Genomic DNA, 17,556 nt, shown 5'->3' on the forward strand with positions numbered 1-17,556 from the left:
AAAATATTTCAGCGGACAACTGCTCATGAAAGAAATTGCCTTCTCTCTCCCTCTCTCTCCCTCTCTCTCCCTCTCTCTCTCTCTTTAAAAAAATACTAGAAATCCCAAATATTATGAAAGGATGGGTGACACTCATAAAGTCATGTTGCAACACCAAATCCCTGTTTTATTCTATGATTACATAAAGGTGTTCAAAATTCCTAATAACAATCTTACTACTGGAGTGTTAAAATGTGATGTATTGTTTTGATATTTCATCATGATAATTACAGTTCTTTCACAATTAGGAAATACGAATAAACCAGATCAGCTTGAAGTTGAGGGGGGAACACATTCAAATAGGATTCTCAGAAAGCATAATTACATGTAAAGCTGCACAACCGTGCGTCCATCACTTTCATCTTTAGCCAGCCACCTGATGAAGGAAACATAATTTTTTGTTTAAAGAGGAGGTACTCTATAGACATACATACACACACATATACAAGAGAGGAATGAAGACCTTTTCCTAGTCTTATGGAGCTGGGTAGCCTTGCAACTGACAGTGGAGTGGAGCAGGCCAGCATAACTTAAATTCGTGAGTCATATCTGACAATTACTACTCAGGAATATAGGGGTGGACGAAAGTCACTTACCTTTTCTCGCAGCTTGTTCGCGGTGGGGGGGAGCACTTCGCTGCTCCCCCCGCGAAGTTCAGGCCGGGGGGGGGAGGCTTCCCGCCTCGCCCGGCCGAAATTCAGGCCGGGGGGGGGCTTCCCGCCTCGCCCGGCCGAAATTCAGGCCGGGGAGGAGGCTTCCCGCCTCGCCCGGCCGCGAACACGAAAGTTAAAAAAAAACCAAAAACCGTCCCCTGATAGGCTACGTGACGATTCACGTAGCCTATCATGGCTAGATCTGGAAAGTCAGCCATGATAGGCTACGTGAATCGTCACGTAGCCTATCACGGGTGACTTTAAAAAAAACCAAAAAAAAGGCGTACGCGAATGGCGGCCCCCATAGGGAGCCGCCATTCGCGTTCCTTATTTAGTTGCTGTAGTCTACGTAAATGTTTACGTAGACTACGGCGAAAATAAGGGCAACGCAAATAGCGTTGCCCTTATTTTCGCCGTAGTCTACGTAAACATTTACGTAGACTACAGTGACCAAATAAGGAACGGGAATGGCGGCTCCCTATGGGGGCCGCCATTATCCGTACACACTTTTTTTTTTTTTTTTAAGTCACCCGTGATAGGCTACGTGACGATTCACGTAGCCTATCACGGCTGACTTTGCAAATCTAGCCGTGATAGGCTACGTGAATCGTCACGTAGCCTATCAGGGGACGTTTTTTTTTTTCTTTGATTGCAATGGCGGGGGCGGCAGCCGGTCGAAAGACCGGCTGCCGCTCCCGCCCCGCTCGAACACCGGATGAACCGCCAGCCGGACCCGCCGCCGGGAGGGACATTCAGGGAAGGTAAGTCCCGTCCCGGGGGGGGGTGCGGGGTGCGGGGGGGGTGCAGAGGATTTCTCCCCAAAACTTGTTCGGGGGGCCGAACACGTTGGCGCTCGGCCCCCCGAAGTTTCGGGGAGAAATTCTCCGCCATCCCTACAGGAATACAGATGGGAAAATACACAGTGGGGAGAGAAGGTTGGAGCACAGCTATTTATTCAGGACTACCCACTAACTGGGACTAGCCCCAAAACTGCTTTGAAGGGGAACTGGGAAAATCACCATACAAACTTCCAACCTTTCAAAAACATTCAATAAACAAAACAAAAAAAATATTTCTTTAATACAAATTCAAAGTGAGTAGATATCTAGCTTCAAGTATATTTGCTTTGTGACATGGACAAACTGATGCCTCTGCAAATTAGCCCTATTCTGCCACTCCATTATTTATTTATTTATTTATTTATTTATTTATTTAATTTATTAATCACTCATCTGGCTGGTCACCCAGCCACTCTGGGAGATGTACAAGCATATAATAAAACAGTTTAAAACAATAAAATTCTACAATAAAAACATTTTCTAAAATACCCTAACCCACCCCAAATGCCTGCCTGAACAACCATGTTTTTAATGCACGGCGGAAGCTCATTAAAGAGGGGCATGGTGGAGTACCCTAGGGAGGGAGTTCCACAGAGTGGGGGCCACCACAGAGAAGGCCCTCTCCCTCGTCCCCACCAGTTTAGCTGTCCTGGCTGATGGGACAGAGAGAAGGCCATCCGAGGCTGATCTTGTTAAGTGGCCTGTCTGGTGTTGCTGGAGGCGCTCCTTGAGATAGGCTGGGCCGGAACCATGTAGGGTTTTAAAGGTCAAAACCAACACCTTGAATTTGGCCTGGAAAACAACTGGTAACCAGTGCAACTCCTTCAGCACTGGAGTGATGTGATCTCACTAGCGGCTGCCTTTAATCAGGCGAGCCACCACGTTCTGTACCAGCTGCAGCTTCCGAACCATCTTCAAGGGTAACCCCACGTAGAGCACATTACAGTAGTCTAAATGAGAGGAGACCAGGGCATGTACTACCGATGGGAGCAGATGGTCAGAAAGGACGAGGCGCAGCCGCCATATCAGATGGAGTTGATACAGCGCTGTCCAGCTCACAGCTGACACCCGAGCCTCCATGGACAGCTGGGAGTCCAAAATGACCCCCAGGCTGCGGACCTGGTCTTTCAAGGGTAGCTGTACCCCATTCAACACCAGATCAACATCCCCCAGCCTCCTCTTGTCTCCCACCAAAAGTACCTCGGTCTTGTCATGGTTCAACTTCAGCTTATTCCTCCCCATCCAGCCACTCACTGTCTCCAGGACGGGGATTCTACGGCCAACCTTGGTGAAGATTTGAATGAGAGGAAGAGCTATGTGTCATCTGCATATTGATGACACCGCAGGGATGTACGAAAGTCATTTACCTTTTCGCGGAATCTTTTGTGGTGGGGGGGGAGGCGCTCCATCCCTCCCCCCGGAATCCTCGGTGCGGCAGGGAGGCGATCCGGTCCTACCCCTGGAATCCTCAACGGCCGGCTCCGCTCCGCAGCCAGGCCACGGATCAGCCGACCAGGGATGTCTGCAGGCGGATTTCCGGCTGTGGACCTGCTGCTGCGGACGCAAATGGTGGCTGCCACTGCGGCCACCATTTGCATCCAGCTAGGCAGCTGTGATAGGCTACGTAAGAATTTACGTAGCCTATCATGGCTAACCCCCCCCCCAAACAAAAACCAGCATACACAAATGGCGGCGGCTACGGCAGCCGCCATTTGCGTTCTCTATTTTTCGCCGTTCTAAACTACGTAAATATTTACGTAGGCAATTACGGCAAAAAAAAAAGGAACCGCAAATAGCGTAGTGGGCGCTATTTGCAGTTCCCTTTTTTTCGCCATAATTGCCTACGTAAATATTTACATAGGATAGAACAGCGAAAAATAGAGAACGCAAATGGCGGCCGCTGTAGCCGCCATTTGCATACACTGGTTTGGGGGGGGGGGTAAGCCGTGATAGGCTACGTAAATTCTTACATAGCCTATCACAGCTCGAAGGATGGCAATGGTGGCCGCAGCAGCCCGGCCGTGGCCGGCCAGGAGACCAGCCGCCGCTGCCGGAGCCGTCGCCACTGAATCCACCCCAGGTAAATGCCATCCCGGGGGATTCTAAGGGGGGGGGCGCTGGGGGGCAGGAGGCCATTCCGCCACAGATTCCGGGGCGCCAGATTCTATACAATCCGGCCACACTGGAATCCGTGGCGGAATTCTCCACCATCCCTTTGACACTGCAACCCACACCTCCTGATGATAGCCCCCAGAGCCTCCATGGACAGCTGGGAGTCCAAAATGACCCCCAGGCTGCGGACCTGGTCTTTCAAGGGTAGCTGTACCCCATTCAACACCAGGTCAACATCCTCCAGCCTCCTCTTGTCTCCCACCAAAAGTACCTCGGTCTTGTCATGGTTCAACTTCAGCTTATTCCTCCCCATCCAGCCACTCACTGTCTCCAGGACGGGGATTCTACGGCCAACCTTGGTGAAGATTTGAATGAGAGGAAGAGCTATGTGTCATCTGCATATTGATGACACCGCAGGGATGTACGAAAGTCATTTACCTTTTCGCGGAATCTTTTGTGGTGGGGGGGGAGGCGCTCCATCCCTCCCCCCGGAATCCTCGGCGCGGCGGGGAGGCGATCCGGTCCTACCCCTGGAATCCTCAATGGCCGGCTCCGCTCCGCAGCCAGGCCACGGATCAGCCGACCAGGGACGTCTGCAGGCGGATTTCCGGCTGTGGACCTGCTGCTGTGGACGCAAATGGTGGCTGCCACTGCGGCCACCATTTGCATCCAGCTAGGCAGCTGTGATAGGCTACATAAGAATTTACGTAGCCTATCATGGCTAACCCCCCCCCCAAACAAAAACCAGCATACACAAATGGCGGCGGCAACGGCAGCCGCCATTTGCGTTCTCTATTTTTCGCCGTTCTAAACTATGTAAATATTTACGTAGGCAATTACGGCAAAAAAAAAGGAACCGCAAATAGCGTAGTGGGCGCTATTTGCAGTTCCCTTTTTTTCACCATAATTGCCTACGTAAATATTTACATAGGATAGAACAGTGAAAAATAGAGAACGCAAATGGCGGCCGCTGTAGCCGCCATTTGCATACACTGGTTTGGAGGGGGGTTAGCCGTGATAGGCTACGTAAATTCTTACATAGCCTATCACAGCTCGAAGGATGGCAATGGTGGCCGCAGCAGCCCGGCCGTGGCCGGCCAGGAGACCAGCCGCCGCTGCCGGAGCCGTCGCCACCGAATCCGCCCCAGGTAAATGCCATCCCGGGGGATTCTAAGGGGGGGGGCGCTGGGGGGCAGGAGGCCATTCCGCCACAGATTCCGGGGCGCCAGATTCTATACAATCCGGCCACACTGGAATCCGTGGCGGAATTCTCCACCATCCCTTTGACACTGCAACCCACACCTCCTGATGATAGACCCCAGCGGCTTCACATCGATGTTAAATAGCATCGGGGAGAGGACAGAACCCTGTGGCACCCCACAAGAGAGTGGCCATGGGTCCAAAACCTCCTCTCCCAGTGCTACCCTCTGGTACCTGCCGGAGAGGAAGGACCGGAACCACCAGAATATAGTGTCTCCAATGCCCAACCCCTCCAGGCGGTCCAGGAGGATACCACGGTCAACGGTATCAAAAGCTGCTGAGAGGTCAAGGAGAACAAGGAAGGAGCATTCACCCCTATCCAGAGCCCTCCTCATATCATCCACCAAGGTGACCAAGGCCGTTTCTGTCCCATGCCCAAGCCTGAAGCCCGACTGAAATGGGTCTAGATAATCAGTTTCTTCCAAGTGTGCCTTCAACTGCATCGCCACCACCCGCTCAATCACCTTGCCCAAAAATGGCAGATTCGAGACTGGGTGAAAGTTGTTCAGAACTTGGGGATCCAAGGAGGGCTTCTTTAAGAGCGGTCTTATCACTGCCTCCTTGAGGGCTGATGGCATCACTCCCTCCTCAAGGGAGGCGTTCACCACCTCCTAGGGATGGCAGAGAATTTCTCCCCAAATCTTCGGGGGGCCGAGCGCCAACGCATTCGGCCCCCCGAAATCGGTGGTGAAATTCTCCGCCACTCCCCCCGCCACCCCACTGGGACGGGACTTACCTTTGGCGAATGTCCCTCCCGGCGGCGGGTCCCGGCAGCGGTTCGGCGGCGGTTTGGCACGGGCAGGGGCGGCGGCCAGTCTCCCGACCGGCTGCCACCGCCGCCATTGCAAAAAAAAACAACTAAAGTAAAAAAAAACAACACACACCCGTGCATAGGCTATGTAACGATTTACGTAGCCTATCATGGCTAGATTTCCAAAGTCAGCCGTGATAGGCTACATAAATCATCACGTAGCCTATCACGGGTGACTTAAAAAAAAAAAAAAGCGCGTACGCAAATGGCGGCTCCCATGGGGACCGCCATTTGCGTTCCTTTTTTTGGCACGTCTAGTCTACGTAAAGATTTACGTAGACTACGGCGAAAATAAGGGCAACGCAAATAGCGTTCCCTTATTTTCACCGTAGTCTACGTAAATCTTTACACAGACTAGACGTGCCAAAATAAAGAACGGAAATGGCGGCACCCATGGGCGCCGCCATTTGCATACGCGCGGTTTTTTGTTTTTTGTTTTACTCAGCTGTGATAGGCTACGTGACAATTTACGTAGCCTATCACGGCTGACTTTGGAAATCTAGCCGTGATAGGCTACGTAAATCGTCACGTAGCCTATCACAGGGTCTTTTTTTTTTTTTTTTTACTTTTTGTTTCACGGCCGGGGAGACGGGGCGCATCTCCCCGGCCTGAATTTTGGCCGGGCGAGGCGGGAAGCCTCCCCCCCTCACCTGAACTTCGGGGGGAGAAGCGAAGCGCCTCCCCCCCACCGCGAAGCCAAGCTGCGAAAAGGTAAGTGACTTTCATACATCCCTACCACCTCCCTGATCCCCTCACCCAGTCTCTCTCTGCAGCCCATAATGAGCTAAGATGGGCAAGGATCAAGGAAGCAGGTGGTCGGCCTTACAGATGAAAGCTCCTTGTCCACTTCATCAGAAGGAAGAAGCTGGAACCAATCCCACAAAACCGGTTTGCCACAGGCTGCCTCTTGCTCGCTATCTGTATCCACAGCACACAGAGTAACACTCCTAATCCGATCAATTTTATCTGCAAAGTGCCTTGCCAAGGCCTCACAGGAGGCCTTAGAATGCTCGAGTGGTTCCGGAGCCATTGGACTGACCAGGCTCCGGACCATTTGGAACAGCCTCCTGGGACAGCACTCTGCAGATGCGATAGAGGCAGCATAATATTCCTTTTTTGCTGCCTTCACTGCCACGTGATAGGCTGAAGATATAGCTCTAGCCCATGTCTGATCATCTTCGGAGCAAGACTTCCACCACCGGCACTGTATCTGTCTCACCTAGGGATGTCGGAGAATTTCTCCACGAATCTCCAGGAGGCCAAATGCCAACGCATTCGGCTCCCCAAAAGTGGGGAAATTCTCCGACACCCCTCCGCCCCCACCCCGGGATGGGACTTAACTCATGCGAATGTCCCTCGCGGCGGCGGGTCCCGGCAGCGGTTCAGCAGTGGTTCGGCAGCGGCGGTGGCCGGTCTTCCGACCGGCTGCCACCACCGCCATTACAAAGTAAAAAAAAAAACAAAACATGATAGGCTACGTAAAGATTTATGTAGCCTATCACGGCTAGATTTTCAAAGTCAGCCGTGATAGGCTACGTAAATCTTTACGTAGGCTATCACGACTGACTTTGGGGGGGGGGAAGTGCATACGCAAATGGCGGTGCCCATGGGCGCCGCCATTTGCGTTCCTTATTTGGGCACGGGTAGTCTACGTAAAGATTTACGTAGACTACGGCGAAAATAAGGGCAACGCTATTTGCGTTGCCCTTATTTTTGCCGTAGTCTACGTAAATCTTTACGTAGGCTACCCATGCCCAAATAAGGAACGCAAATGGCGGCACCCATGGGCACCGTGATTTGCATACGCGCTTTTTTTTTTCTTCAAAGACAGCCATGATAGGCTACGTAAAGATTTACGTAGCCTATCACGGCTGACTTTGAAAATCTAGCCGTGATAGGCTCCGTAAATCTTTACGTAGCCTATCACTTTTTTTTTTTACTTTACTTTTTTCTTTCGCCGCCGGAGAGGCAGGGTGCTCCCCCCCAGCCAGAATTTCGCCGGGGAGGGATGGGGCGCCTCCCCACCCACCAAGAATTTCGGGGGGAGAAATGCAGTGCCTCCCCCCCCCACTGAAAAGAGCTGCGGGACCAGGTAAGGGACTTTCGTCCATCCCTAGCTCACCTCCTGTTTCAGAGCCATAAGTGCGGATTGAACCATGGTGCAGTCCGAGCCCTGTTCAGGGGGAGAGGGCGTTTCGGAGCCACCCGATCTAATGCCCCAGTGATTGCGGCATTCCAGCCACCCACTAGGGTCTCGACGAAGTGGCCGTTGGTGTGCTCCAGAAAATCCCCAAGCACGTTCAGTAATCCATTTGGATCCATAAGACGCCTGGGGCGGACCATTTTAATGGGTCTTCCACCCCTGCGGAGCAGTTGTGGAACCAAGAAGTCTAATGTCACCAGATAGTGATCTGACCATGGCAAGGGAGTGGTGGATATATCCCTGACTTCCAGATCACTCCCTGCTTCTCCAGAAACAAACACAAGGTCTAGTGCATGACCAGCTACATGGGTGGTCCCAGTTAGAATATGGTGCAGCTCCCAGGAAGCCATGGTCTCCATGAAGTCCCGAGGTGCTCCTGTGAGGATGGCCTCTGAATGTACGTTGAGGTCCCCCAACACCAATAAGTTAGGGGACTGTACACGCACATCAGAGACCACCTCAAGCACCTCGGCCAGGGAGTCAGTCGTGCAGCGGGGTGGACGGTACACGAGCAGAATCCCCAGACTGCCCTTCGGGCCCAACATCCAGTACATGCACTCAGCAACCTTGGTCTCCCGGAGAGGGGGTCTGGTGAAAACCAAGGACTCTCAGTAGATAACAGCCACTCCCCCTCCCCAATCCCCAGCCCTCGGCTGCTGTGCATACGAAAATCCGGCTGGACACATGGCCGCAAGAGTTGGAGCAGCGGCCTCAGCCAGCCAGGTCTCTGTAATACATGCCAGGCATTGCAGAGCAGCAAACGAAGGCCAGAAGATGGGGTCACGCCTCCCCCAGACATCCTTTGGCTCTGGACAGGCCCGGAGCAGGGGACAGATACTACACATCTCTCCCTTTTTCCCCTTACCTGGCATGGCCTGCCCCTAGGTCTCCACCAGCACCTGCCGCTCAGCCTCGGTATGTTCTGGCCCCCAACACTCCCCCCACTGCCTTCGTCAGGTGGACACATGCCCCCTTGCTCCCACCTATCAGGCAGGCTACCCACCTCTAAAAACACCACAGAATCCCCCAGAAGTTTAAAAACAAACAAACCCCCAATTAAAAAATCCCCTTAAAAATAATGCCAGGCAGGAGTTCAGGATAGTGACAGTGGTGGTGGTGGTGGCGGCAGTGGCGGCGGCAGTGGCAGCACAGCAGCAGCAGGCACGCCTCTTCCCTGGTGGTGGCAGCTTCTCCTGCAGGCCCTGGCTCTCCCAGGCCACCTCAGCCAGCCAGCATATGTAGCCCCTCCAGGAAGGGGCAGGTGGAAGCAGCACAGCTGGCTCGGTACCTGGGGGCCTGGTCCTGCAGGGACTGGTGGTCTGCCAGGCAGAAGTCTGCAGGGAAGGCCTGGTGTTGGTGGCGGCGGCAGCAGGCCCGGCAGCAGCAGGCATGCCTCTTCCCCAGTGGTGGCAGCTTCTCCTGCAGGCCCTGACTCTCCCCACTTCAGACACTCCATTACTTCAGTAATGTGACTTCATGTGTTGCAAAACTCACCTGTTATTCTGCATATATGAAATCACTTTGTATTCATGGACCTAAATCCAAATTACATGAGTGGACTTCCACTTACAGAAGGAGTTTCTTTTTCCCTCCTCCCCACTGTAGCTCATTGCTGGCCTCCCTGATCTGCTCTGGAGCATCCCCCAGCACTCTGAACCAGATTTCAGGGCATGCCCAGAGGGCTGCAGAGGGAAGGGAAAATTCAGTCCACCAGTGGAAGGACACCATTGGCTACACCCATGGTCTGAAAGCCTGTGACATGCTTGACAGAAGCAATGATGAAGAGGAACGGGGCTGGAGCACTCCTCATGCATTCTTTCAACATGGTAAGTAGAACGCAGGAAGATGGCTAATAAGTGTCATCAATTAAACCCTTTTGTTTTTTCTGGAAAAAAATGTGCATGTCTGTGTGTATTCATTCATATTCCCTAGTATGAGTAATATCAGTACACAGATAATATTTTTGTTGAAATTGTAACAATATAAGTAGCATTCATTAAGAACATCTAATTTAAAAATTAGGAAACAAACCGGTTGCAACTGAAGCAGTACAGTTCATTTGTAGACACATCTGTGATTTCTACTTTTTCCAGAAACCAGCCACTTGCTGTAACAAAGAAAGGACAATAATAAATAGGTGTACCTTTGAATACAGAGAATCCCAGCAAAAGTAATTCTAATTTCTTTTTCAGTCATTAAAATACATTAAAATTACACAGAACATTTAAATAAGAAAGATGAAAAAATATATCTTACAGTAAATGGCAGAAACTCCATAAATTAAGATTTGCAAGTAATTTTTTATTTGGGGCAGTGGTGTCAGAACATTCTGATATTTAAATGTCAGGGTTGGTGTATGTGTACATGTACACATATACAACATGCATGCTTACATGTTCACTTTTGAGCAACTTCCTTCAAGGAAAGATCGTTTCACCAACCTTCATCATTTACCAGTAAAATGCTAACATTTACCAGGGTACAGCCACAATGAGGAAAGAAATGTCAGGCAAGGGCAGCCTTCCCCCACCTGGTGCCCTCCAGATGTTTTGGACTTCAGCTCCCATCAGCCTTAGTCAGCATGGCCAATGGTCAGAAATACTGGCAGTTGTAGTCCAAAGCATCTAGAAGGCACCAGGTGGGGGAAGGCGCTTTACTCAGTAGTAGACCTGCAGGGCTGGCCCTACCATTAGGCAGAGTGAGGGTAATTATGTAAAGCTAGGGATGTACGAAAGTCACTTACCTGTTCGCAGATTATGTTGATGGGGGGGGGGGGAGGTGTTCCGTCCCTCCCCCCGGAATCCTGGCCAGCCGGCTGTGCTCCGCAGGGATTCTGCGGAGCCGCCGGCCGGCTCCGCCAGCAGCCGGATATCTGGCCGCTGGCTAGCAGGGACGCAAATGGCGGCGGCTGTAGCCACCGCCGTTTGCATCCCTGCAGTCAGCCGTGATAGGCTACGTAAATGTTTACGTAGCCTATCACGTCTGACTTAAACAACAACAACAACAACAACAACAACGCGTGTACACAAATGGCGGTGACCACGGCTGCCGCCATTTGTGTTCCTTATTTTGGCACTTCTTAGTCTACGTCAAGATTTACGTAGACTAAGACAGTGAAAATAAGGGGAACGCGAATAGCGTAGCGGACGTAGATCCCCTTCATGGATCACTGCCTTGTTGTGGCGAAGGGGCTTGTGTAACTCAGTGAAGCCATAAGCTATGCCGCGCAGGGCCACCCAAGACGGACAGGTCATGGCAGAGAGTTCTGACAAAATGTGGTCCACTGGAGAAGGAAATGGCAACCCACTCCAGTATGCTTGCCAAGAAAACCCCATGGAATGTATCACAAGGCAAAAAGATATGACGCCGGAAGATGAGTCCCTCAGGTTGGAAGGTGTCCAATACACTACTAGGGAAGAGCAGAGGGTATTTCCAAGTAGTGCCAGAAAGAGTGAAGCGGCTGGGCCAAAGCCGAAAGGACACTCAGCTGTGGATGTGTCTGGTCCGGTGGTGAAAAGAAAGTCTGATGCTGTAAAGAACAATATTGTTTAGGAACCTGGAATGTAAGATCAATGAATCAAGGTAAGCTGGAGGTGGTCAAACAGGAGATGGCAAGATTGAACATCGACATCTTGGGAATCAGCGAACTAAAATGGACAGGCATGGGCGAATTTAATGCAGGTGACCATCATATCTACTACTGTGGGCAAGAATCCCTTAGAAGAAATGGAGTAGCACTCATAGTCAACAAAAGGGTGGGAAAAGCAGTACTGGGTACAATCTCAAAAACAATAGAATGATCTCAGTACAAATCCAAGGCAAACCATTCAACATCACAGTAATTCAGGTCTGTGCCCCAACCACTGATGCCGAAGAAGCTGAGGTTGATCGGTTCTATGAAGACCTACAACACCTTCTAGAACTAACACCAAAAAAAGATGTCCTCTTCATCATAGGGGACTGGAATGCTAAAGTAGGAACTAGGAAGTCAAGAAATAACTGGGATAACAGGCAAGCATGGCCTTGGTGTACAAAATGAAGCAGGACAAAGGCTAATAGAGTTCTGCCAAGAGAACACGCTGATCATAGCCAACACTCTTTTCCAAGAGCACAAGAGGCGACTCTACACATGGACATCACCAGATGGTGAGTATCGAAATCAGATTGATTATGTCCTTTGCAGCCAAAGATGGAGAAGCTCTATATAGTCAGTAAAAACAAGACCTGGAGCTGACTGTGGCTGATCATGGGCTGCTTCTTGCAAAATTTCAGCTTAAATGGAAGAACGTAGGGAAAACCACTAAACCATTCAGGTATGACCTCAATCATATCCCTTATGAATATACAATGGAGGTGAGGAATAGATTTAAGGGATTAGACCTGATAGACAGAGTGCCTGAGGAACTATGGACGGAGGTCTGTGACATTGTTCAGGAGGCAGCAACTAAATCCATCCCAAAGAAAATGAAATGCAAGAAAGCAAAGTGGCTGTCTGATGAGGCTTTACAAGTAGCTGAGGAAAGAAGAGAAGCGAAAAGCAAGGGAGAAAGGGCAAGATATATCCAACTGAATGCAGAGTTCCAGAAGATAGCAAGGAGAGACAAGAAGGCCTTCTTAAATGAACAATGCAAAGAAATCGAGGAAAACAATAGAATGGGAAAGACTAGAGATCTCTTCAAGAAAATCGGAGATCTCAAGGGAACGTTTTGTGCCAAGACGGGCATGATAAAGGACAAAGAAGGCAGGGACCTAACAGAAGCAGAGGAGATTAAGAAGAGGTGGAAAGAATACACAGAAGAACTATACAGGAAAGATCTGAATGTCCCTGATAGCCATGAGAGTGCGGTCCAGCAAGGTGATGCTCAAAATCCTACAAGCTAGGCTTCAGCAGTATGTGAACCGAGAACTACCGGAAGTACAAGCTGGGTTTCAAAGAGGCAGAGGAACTAGAGATCAAATCGCTAACTTTTGCTGGATCATGGAGAAAGCAAGAGAATTCTAGACAAACATCTATTCCTGCTTCATTGACTATGCTAAAGCCTTTGATTGTGTGGATCACAACAAACTGTGGCAAATTCTGAAAGAGATGGGAGTACCAGACCACCTTACCTGTCTCCTGAGAAACCTGTACGAGGGTCAAGAAGCAACAGTAAGAACCAGACATGGAACAACTGATTGGTTCAAAATTGGGAAAGGAGTACGACAAGGCTGCATATTGTCGCCCTGCTTATTTAACTTATATGCAGAGTACATTATGAGAAATGCCGGGTTAGAAACGCCGGGTTGGATGAATCACAGGTCGGAATTAAGATTGCTGGGAGAATTAACAACAACCTCAGATACACAGATGATACCACCCTAATGGCAGAAAGCGAAGAGGATCTCAAGAGCCTCTTGTTGAGGGTGAAAGAGGAGAGTGCAAAAGCTGGTTTGAAACTCAACATTATCAAAATGAAGATCATGGCATCTGGCCCCATCACTTCCAGGCATATAGAGGGGGAAGAAATGGAAGCAGCCAGTGACAGATTTTATTTTCTTGGGCTCCAACATCACCACAGACAGTGACTGTAGCCATGAAATTAAAAGACTCTTGCTCCTTGGGAGGAAAGCTATGGCAAACCTAGACAGCATAGTAAGAAGCAGAGACATTACCTTGCCGACAAAGGTCCGTCTAATCAAAGCTATGGTTTTCCCAGTAGTAATGTATGGCTGTGAGAGCTGGACTGTAAGGAAGGCTGAGTGCCGAAGAATCGATGCTTTCGAACTGTGGTGCTGGAGAAGACTCTTACGAGTGCCCTGGACTGCAAGGAGGTCAAATCAGTCCATCCTAAAGGAAATCAACCCTGAGTGCTCATTGGAAGGACAGATTCTGAAACTGAAGCTCAAATATTTTGGCCACCTAATGCGAAGAGAAAACTCTCCGGAAAAGACCCTGATGCTGGGAAAGACTGAAGGCAAAAGGAGAAGGGGACGGCAGAGGATGAGATGGCTAGATAGCATCACTGATGCAATGAATATGGACTTGAGCACGCTCTGGGAGAGAGCGCAGGACAGGAAGGCCTAGCGTGCTATGTTCCATGGGATCATGAAGAGTCGGACACGACTGAACGACTGAACAACACCAACAACAAAGACGGCGAAAATAAGGGGAACGCAAATAGCGTAGTGGACGCTACGCTATTTGCGTTCCCCTTATTTTCGCCGTCTTAGTCTACGTAAATCTTGACGTAGACTAAGACGTGCCAAAATAAGGAACGCAAATGGCGGCGGCCGTAGCCGCCGCCATTAGCGTACACGTGGGTTTTTTTTAAACCTAGCCGTGATAGGCTACGTAAATCTTTATGTAGCCTATCACGTCTTTTAAAAAAAAAAAAATCTGGAAAAGGTGGCGACGGCAGCCGGTCAGAAGACCGGCCGCTGCAGCCGCTGCCGCCGCCCGGAAGTTCCACCCCAGGTAAGTCTCATCCCGGGGGGGGGGGGGAGGCCATTCCGCCACCAATTTCAGGGGGCCAAATGCACTGGCATTCGGCCTCCCCAAGATCCATGGCAGAATTCTCTGACATCCCTATTGAAAGCATAGTCATGCAACTGACACATGCAGGGGCTGGGAAAGAACCAATGATAGTTCCTTTCAGCCCCATGATCATCCGAATGCGGCCACTAAGTTAGAGGAAGCAATCCTATGGTCCGTAGCCATTATCTGAGCGGCCATGGGATATTGGGGATCCCCCCAATGAGGTGGGAGATGGTGCTCTGACCTCAGAAGTGGGAGTCAGAGATCCTCCCTGCCCCCTTGCAGCTGGTGTGGAAAGAACAGTACTAGGTGCCCTACATGATCAGAAAAGCAATCTCAGAAAGAGGGGAAAGGGGGCATTTTGGTGGGCCCAATTGAAATGGATCTAGATGCATAGAGGAGGAGTAACTTCAAGGGGAGATCTTCACAACAATGGAATGAGAAGTGTGTTGGCGTATTATCCAGATTCCATTTCTATACCACCCAATTGTCAAAGCTCTCTGGGTGGTTCACAACAATGAAAACCTCACCACTAGGAAATGCTGCCTCAGCTATAAAACTTTTTAACTTCTGCCACTAGAATAAACTCTCTCTACCTAAAAGAAACTCAGTAGCATAAGGAAGGCTGAGCGAAGGAAGATAGATGCTTTTGAACTGTGGTGCTGGAGGAAAATTCTGAGAGTGCCTTGGACTTCAAGAAGATCAAACCAGTCCATCCTCCAGGAAATAAAGCCAGACTGCTCACTCAAGGGAATTATATTAAAGGCAAAACTGAAGTACTTTGGCCACATAATGAGAAGACAGGATACCCTGGAGAAGATGCTGATGCTAGGGAAAGTGGAAGGCAAAAGGAAGAGGGGCCGACCAAGGGCAAGATGGATGGATGATATTCTGGAGGTGACGGACTCGACCTTGGGGGAGCTGGGGGTGGCGATGGCCGACAGGAAGCTCTGGCGTGGGCTGGTCCATGAAGTCACAAAGAGTCGGAAGCGGCTGAACGAATAAACAACAACAATGCCTATGGTGTAGGCATGAAATTAAAACTACCACTAGAGACTTTTCGAAATGAGCAAAATAAGATTTTTATTTGTTTCATTTCTATAACGCCCAATAGCTGAAGCTCTCTGGGCAGTTCACAAAAAGTAATACCACAAAGTACAACATAAAACAATATAAAATATGAAAGCTTAAAACTACTTAAACCTAGCAGCAATGAAGATATTTAAAATACAGATTTAAAACAGCAGAACTAAAAGACTAGAGTGCTAAAATGCTGGGAAAATAAAAAGATCTTCACCTGGCACTGAAAGGAGTACAACATAGGTGTCAGGCAAACCTGTCTAGGGAGTAGGGAGTCATTCCACAGCTGGGGTGCCACAGCAGAAAAGGCCCTCTTCCTGGTAGCCACCCATGACCCACCTCATTTCCTTTGGCAGGGGCTCCCAGAAAAGGACCCCTGAAGATGATCTGGGCAGGTACATATGGGAGGAGGTGATCTTTCAGATAACCTGGCCCCAAGCCATTTAGGGCTCTGCTCTAAGCACTGCACTGCACTGGACCCAAACCTGCATGATCGTGAAGACATTTTAAAGTTTTAGGTATGGATTTATATGCATACTAAACACAATGAAGACATGTAACACACACACTCACCAAATCCTTTCCCATCATGTCCAATTTCAATTTTCTGTAGCCTTCCAACATATTTCGTCTTAACTCTGAATGTGTCAGTCTTTAAAATGAAAAGAGATACAACTTTTTACACGTAATACATCTACGTCTAGAAAATTGTATACTTGCCTGGCTCAGTTTGGGGACAGGTTTAAATTTAGCTGTGCAGAAAAACAATTAAATGGAAGGCTTGAACAGTGACTTACTCTTATAATGGCCATCTTTGGTAAAGTTATATTTGAAGGATTCTTGCTATTTTATTGGTTACAGCACCCAAGAGATTTTCTTTTTTGCTAAACTTTTTATGAATCACCAGCCAGTTGAGCAAATCGCACCTTTTGTTTTCATTTTTAATTTGTCTTTTGTTTGTGATACACAAACCCGCCTTTGAAGACATAAAGATAAGTGATTTGACTCTAGTTACTGTCAAATCTCTGAAGTGGTCTACAATTTGGTTCAAAAATATTGTTTCATTTCCAGTGTTCTTGGCAGCAGCATCGTATTATGCGAATTGTTAGTATTTTTCCAAGAGGAAGCACAACCTCCCACTTGGCTTTTTTCACGTAATTGCTCCTTTCATCTGCATGATGTAGAAGATGCCCTAAAGACAACATTGAAGAAGGTTTAGGACAGGTGTGTAAAACAGGGTTAACTAGATAGTGGATTTCCCTTCTCTTTCATCTTCCTAAGGTTTCAATGCTTACTGGAGTCCAGATACATCAAACTAAAAGTTCTAGTTACAATTCTGCACACAGACATGTTTGTGGAAGTCCCTACTTTTTGCACATCTGTAGCTTATGATCACATGTTAATACGTCCCCATATGTGGCAGCAAACTCAGATTTGCCTTGGAGTGTACATGCAATAGTTACTTGCAGACAGTCCTGACTGAGGGGGAGCCTGTAGGACACATGCTTCCAAATGTGAGGGTTTTTTCTCATTTACACCCACACGTACACTTAAAAAATGTAATATGTGGAATGTGAGAGCCAAAAGGTAACATGGACACTAAACTGCATACCTTTCCTCTTTCAAAGGGATCACGATGATCCAGTGATGTACTGAGCTGAATTAACTGAGATGTATCCTTGTCTCCAAACAAAATGATATGGACGTTGGCATCAGTTCCTGCTCCTCTCTTATCACCTGTGTACACTTTAATGACATGTTCTATCAGATTTTCTTGTCCACTGTCTTCCTTGATAATCAAAGAGATTTCTCTCCTTATTTCAGGTTCAATGGCATCCAAAAGGAATGTTCTTAAAATAAATTTTTTAAAAAGAACAAGTCACATGTGATTCAATATGGAACCTAATAAAGAAAAATAAATACACATTCTTTTTTACTAGATTTATAAGCCACTCAATGACCCTGTTCAGACGCACATTGGGGCAGTGTGGTTAGCGCTAACCACTGAGAGAGCCCCTGCCACATGTGCAGTTACCATGTCCTGC

General features: G+C 48.9%; 1 protein-coding gene across 1 annotated transcript in view; it reads right to left on the reverse strand.

The window, feature by feature from the left end:
• Window positions 1-360: 360 nt before the first annotated feature.
• Window positions 361-17,556, reverse strand: part of RP1 (RP1 axonemal microtubule associated) — a 291,823-nt gene continuing 274,627 nt past the window's right edge. The window contains exons 55-58 of the mRNA XM_084848072.1: window positions 17,124-17,361; window positions 16,081-16,163; window positions 9,949-10,020; window positions 361-415 (exon numbers count right to left, since the gene is read on the reverse strand). Coding sequence (XP_084704198.1) covers window positions 361-415; window positions 9,949-10,020; window positions 16,081-16,163; window positions 17,124-17,361 — 448 coding nt within the window. The remainder of the gene's footprint in view (window positions 416-9,948; window positions 10,021-16,080; window positions 16,164-17,123; window positions 17,362-17,556) is intronic.

This window comes from Heloderma suspectum, chromosome 4 (genome assembly GCF_057233095.1).
Source record: "Heloderma suspectum isolate Gila_16-S chromosome 4, 16-S_ref, whole genome shotgun sequence".
Classification (NCBI taxonomy): domain Eukaryota; kingdom Metazoa; phylum Chordata; class Lepidosauria; order Squamata; family Helodermatidae; genus Heloderma; species Heloderma suspectum.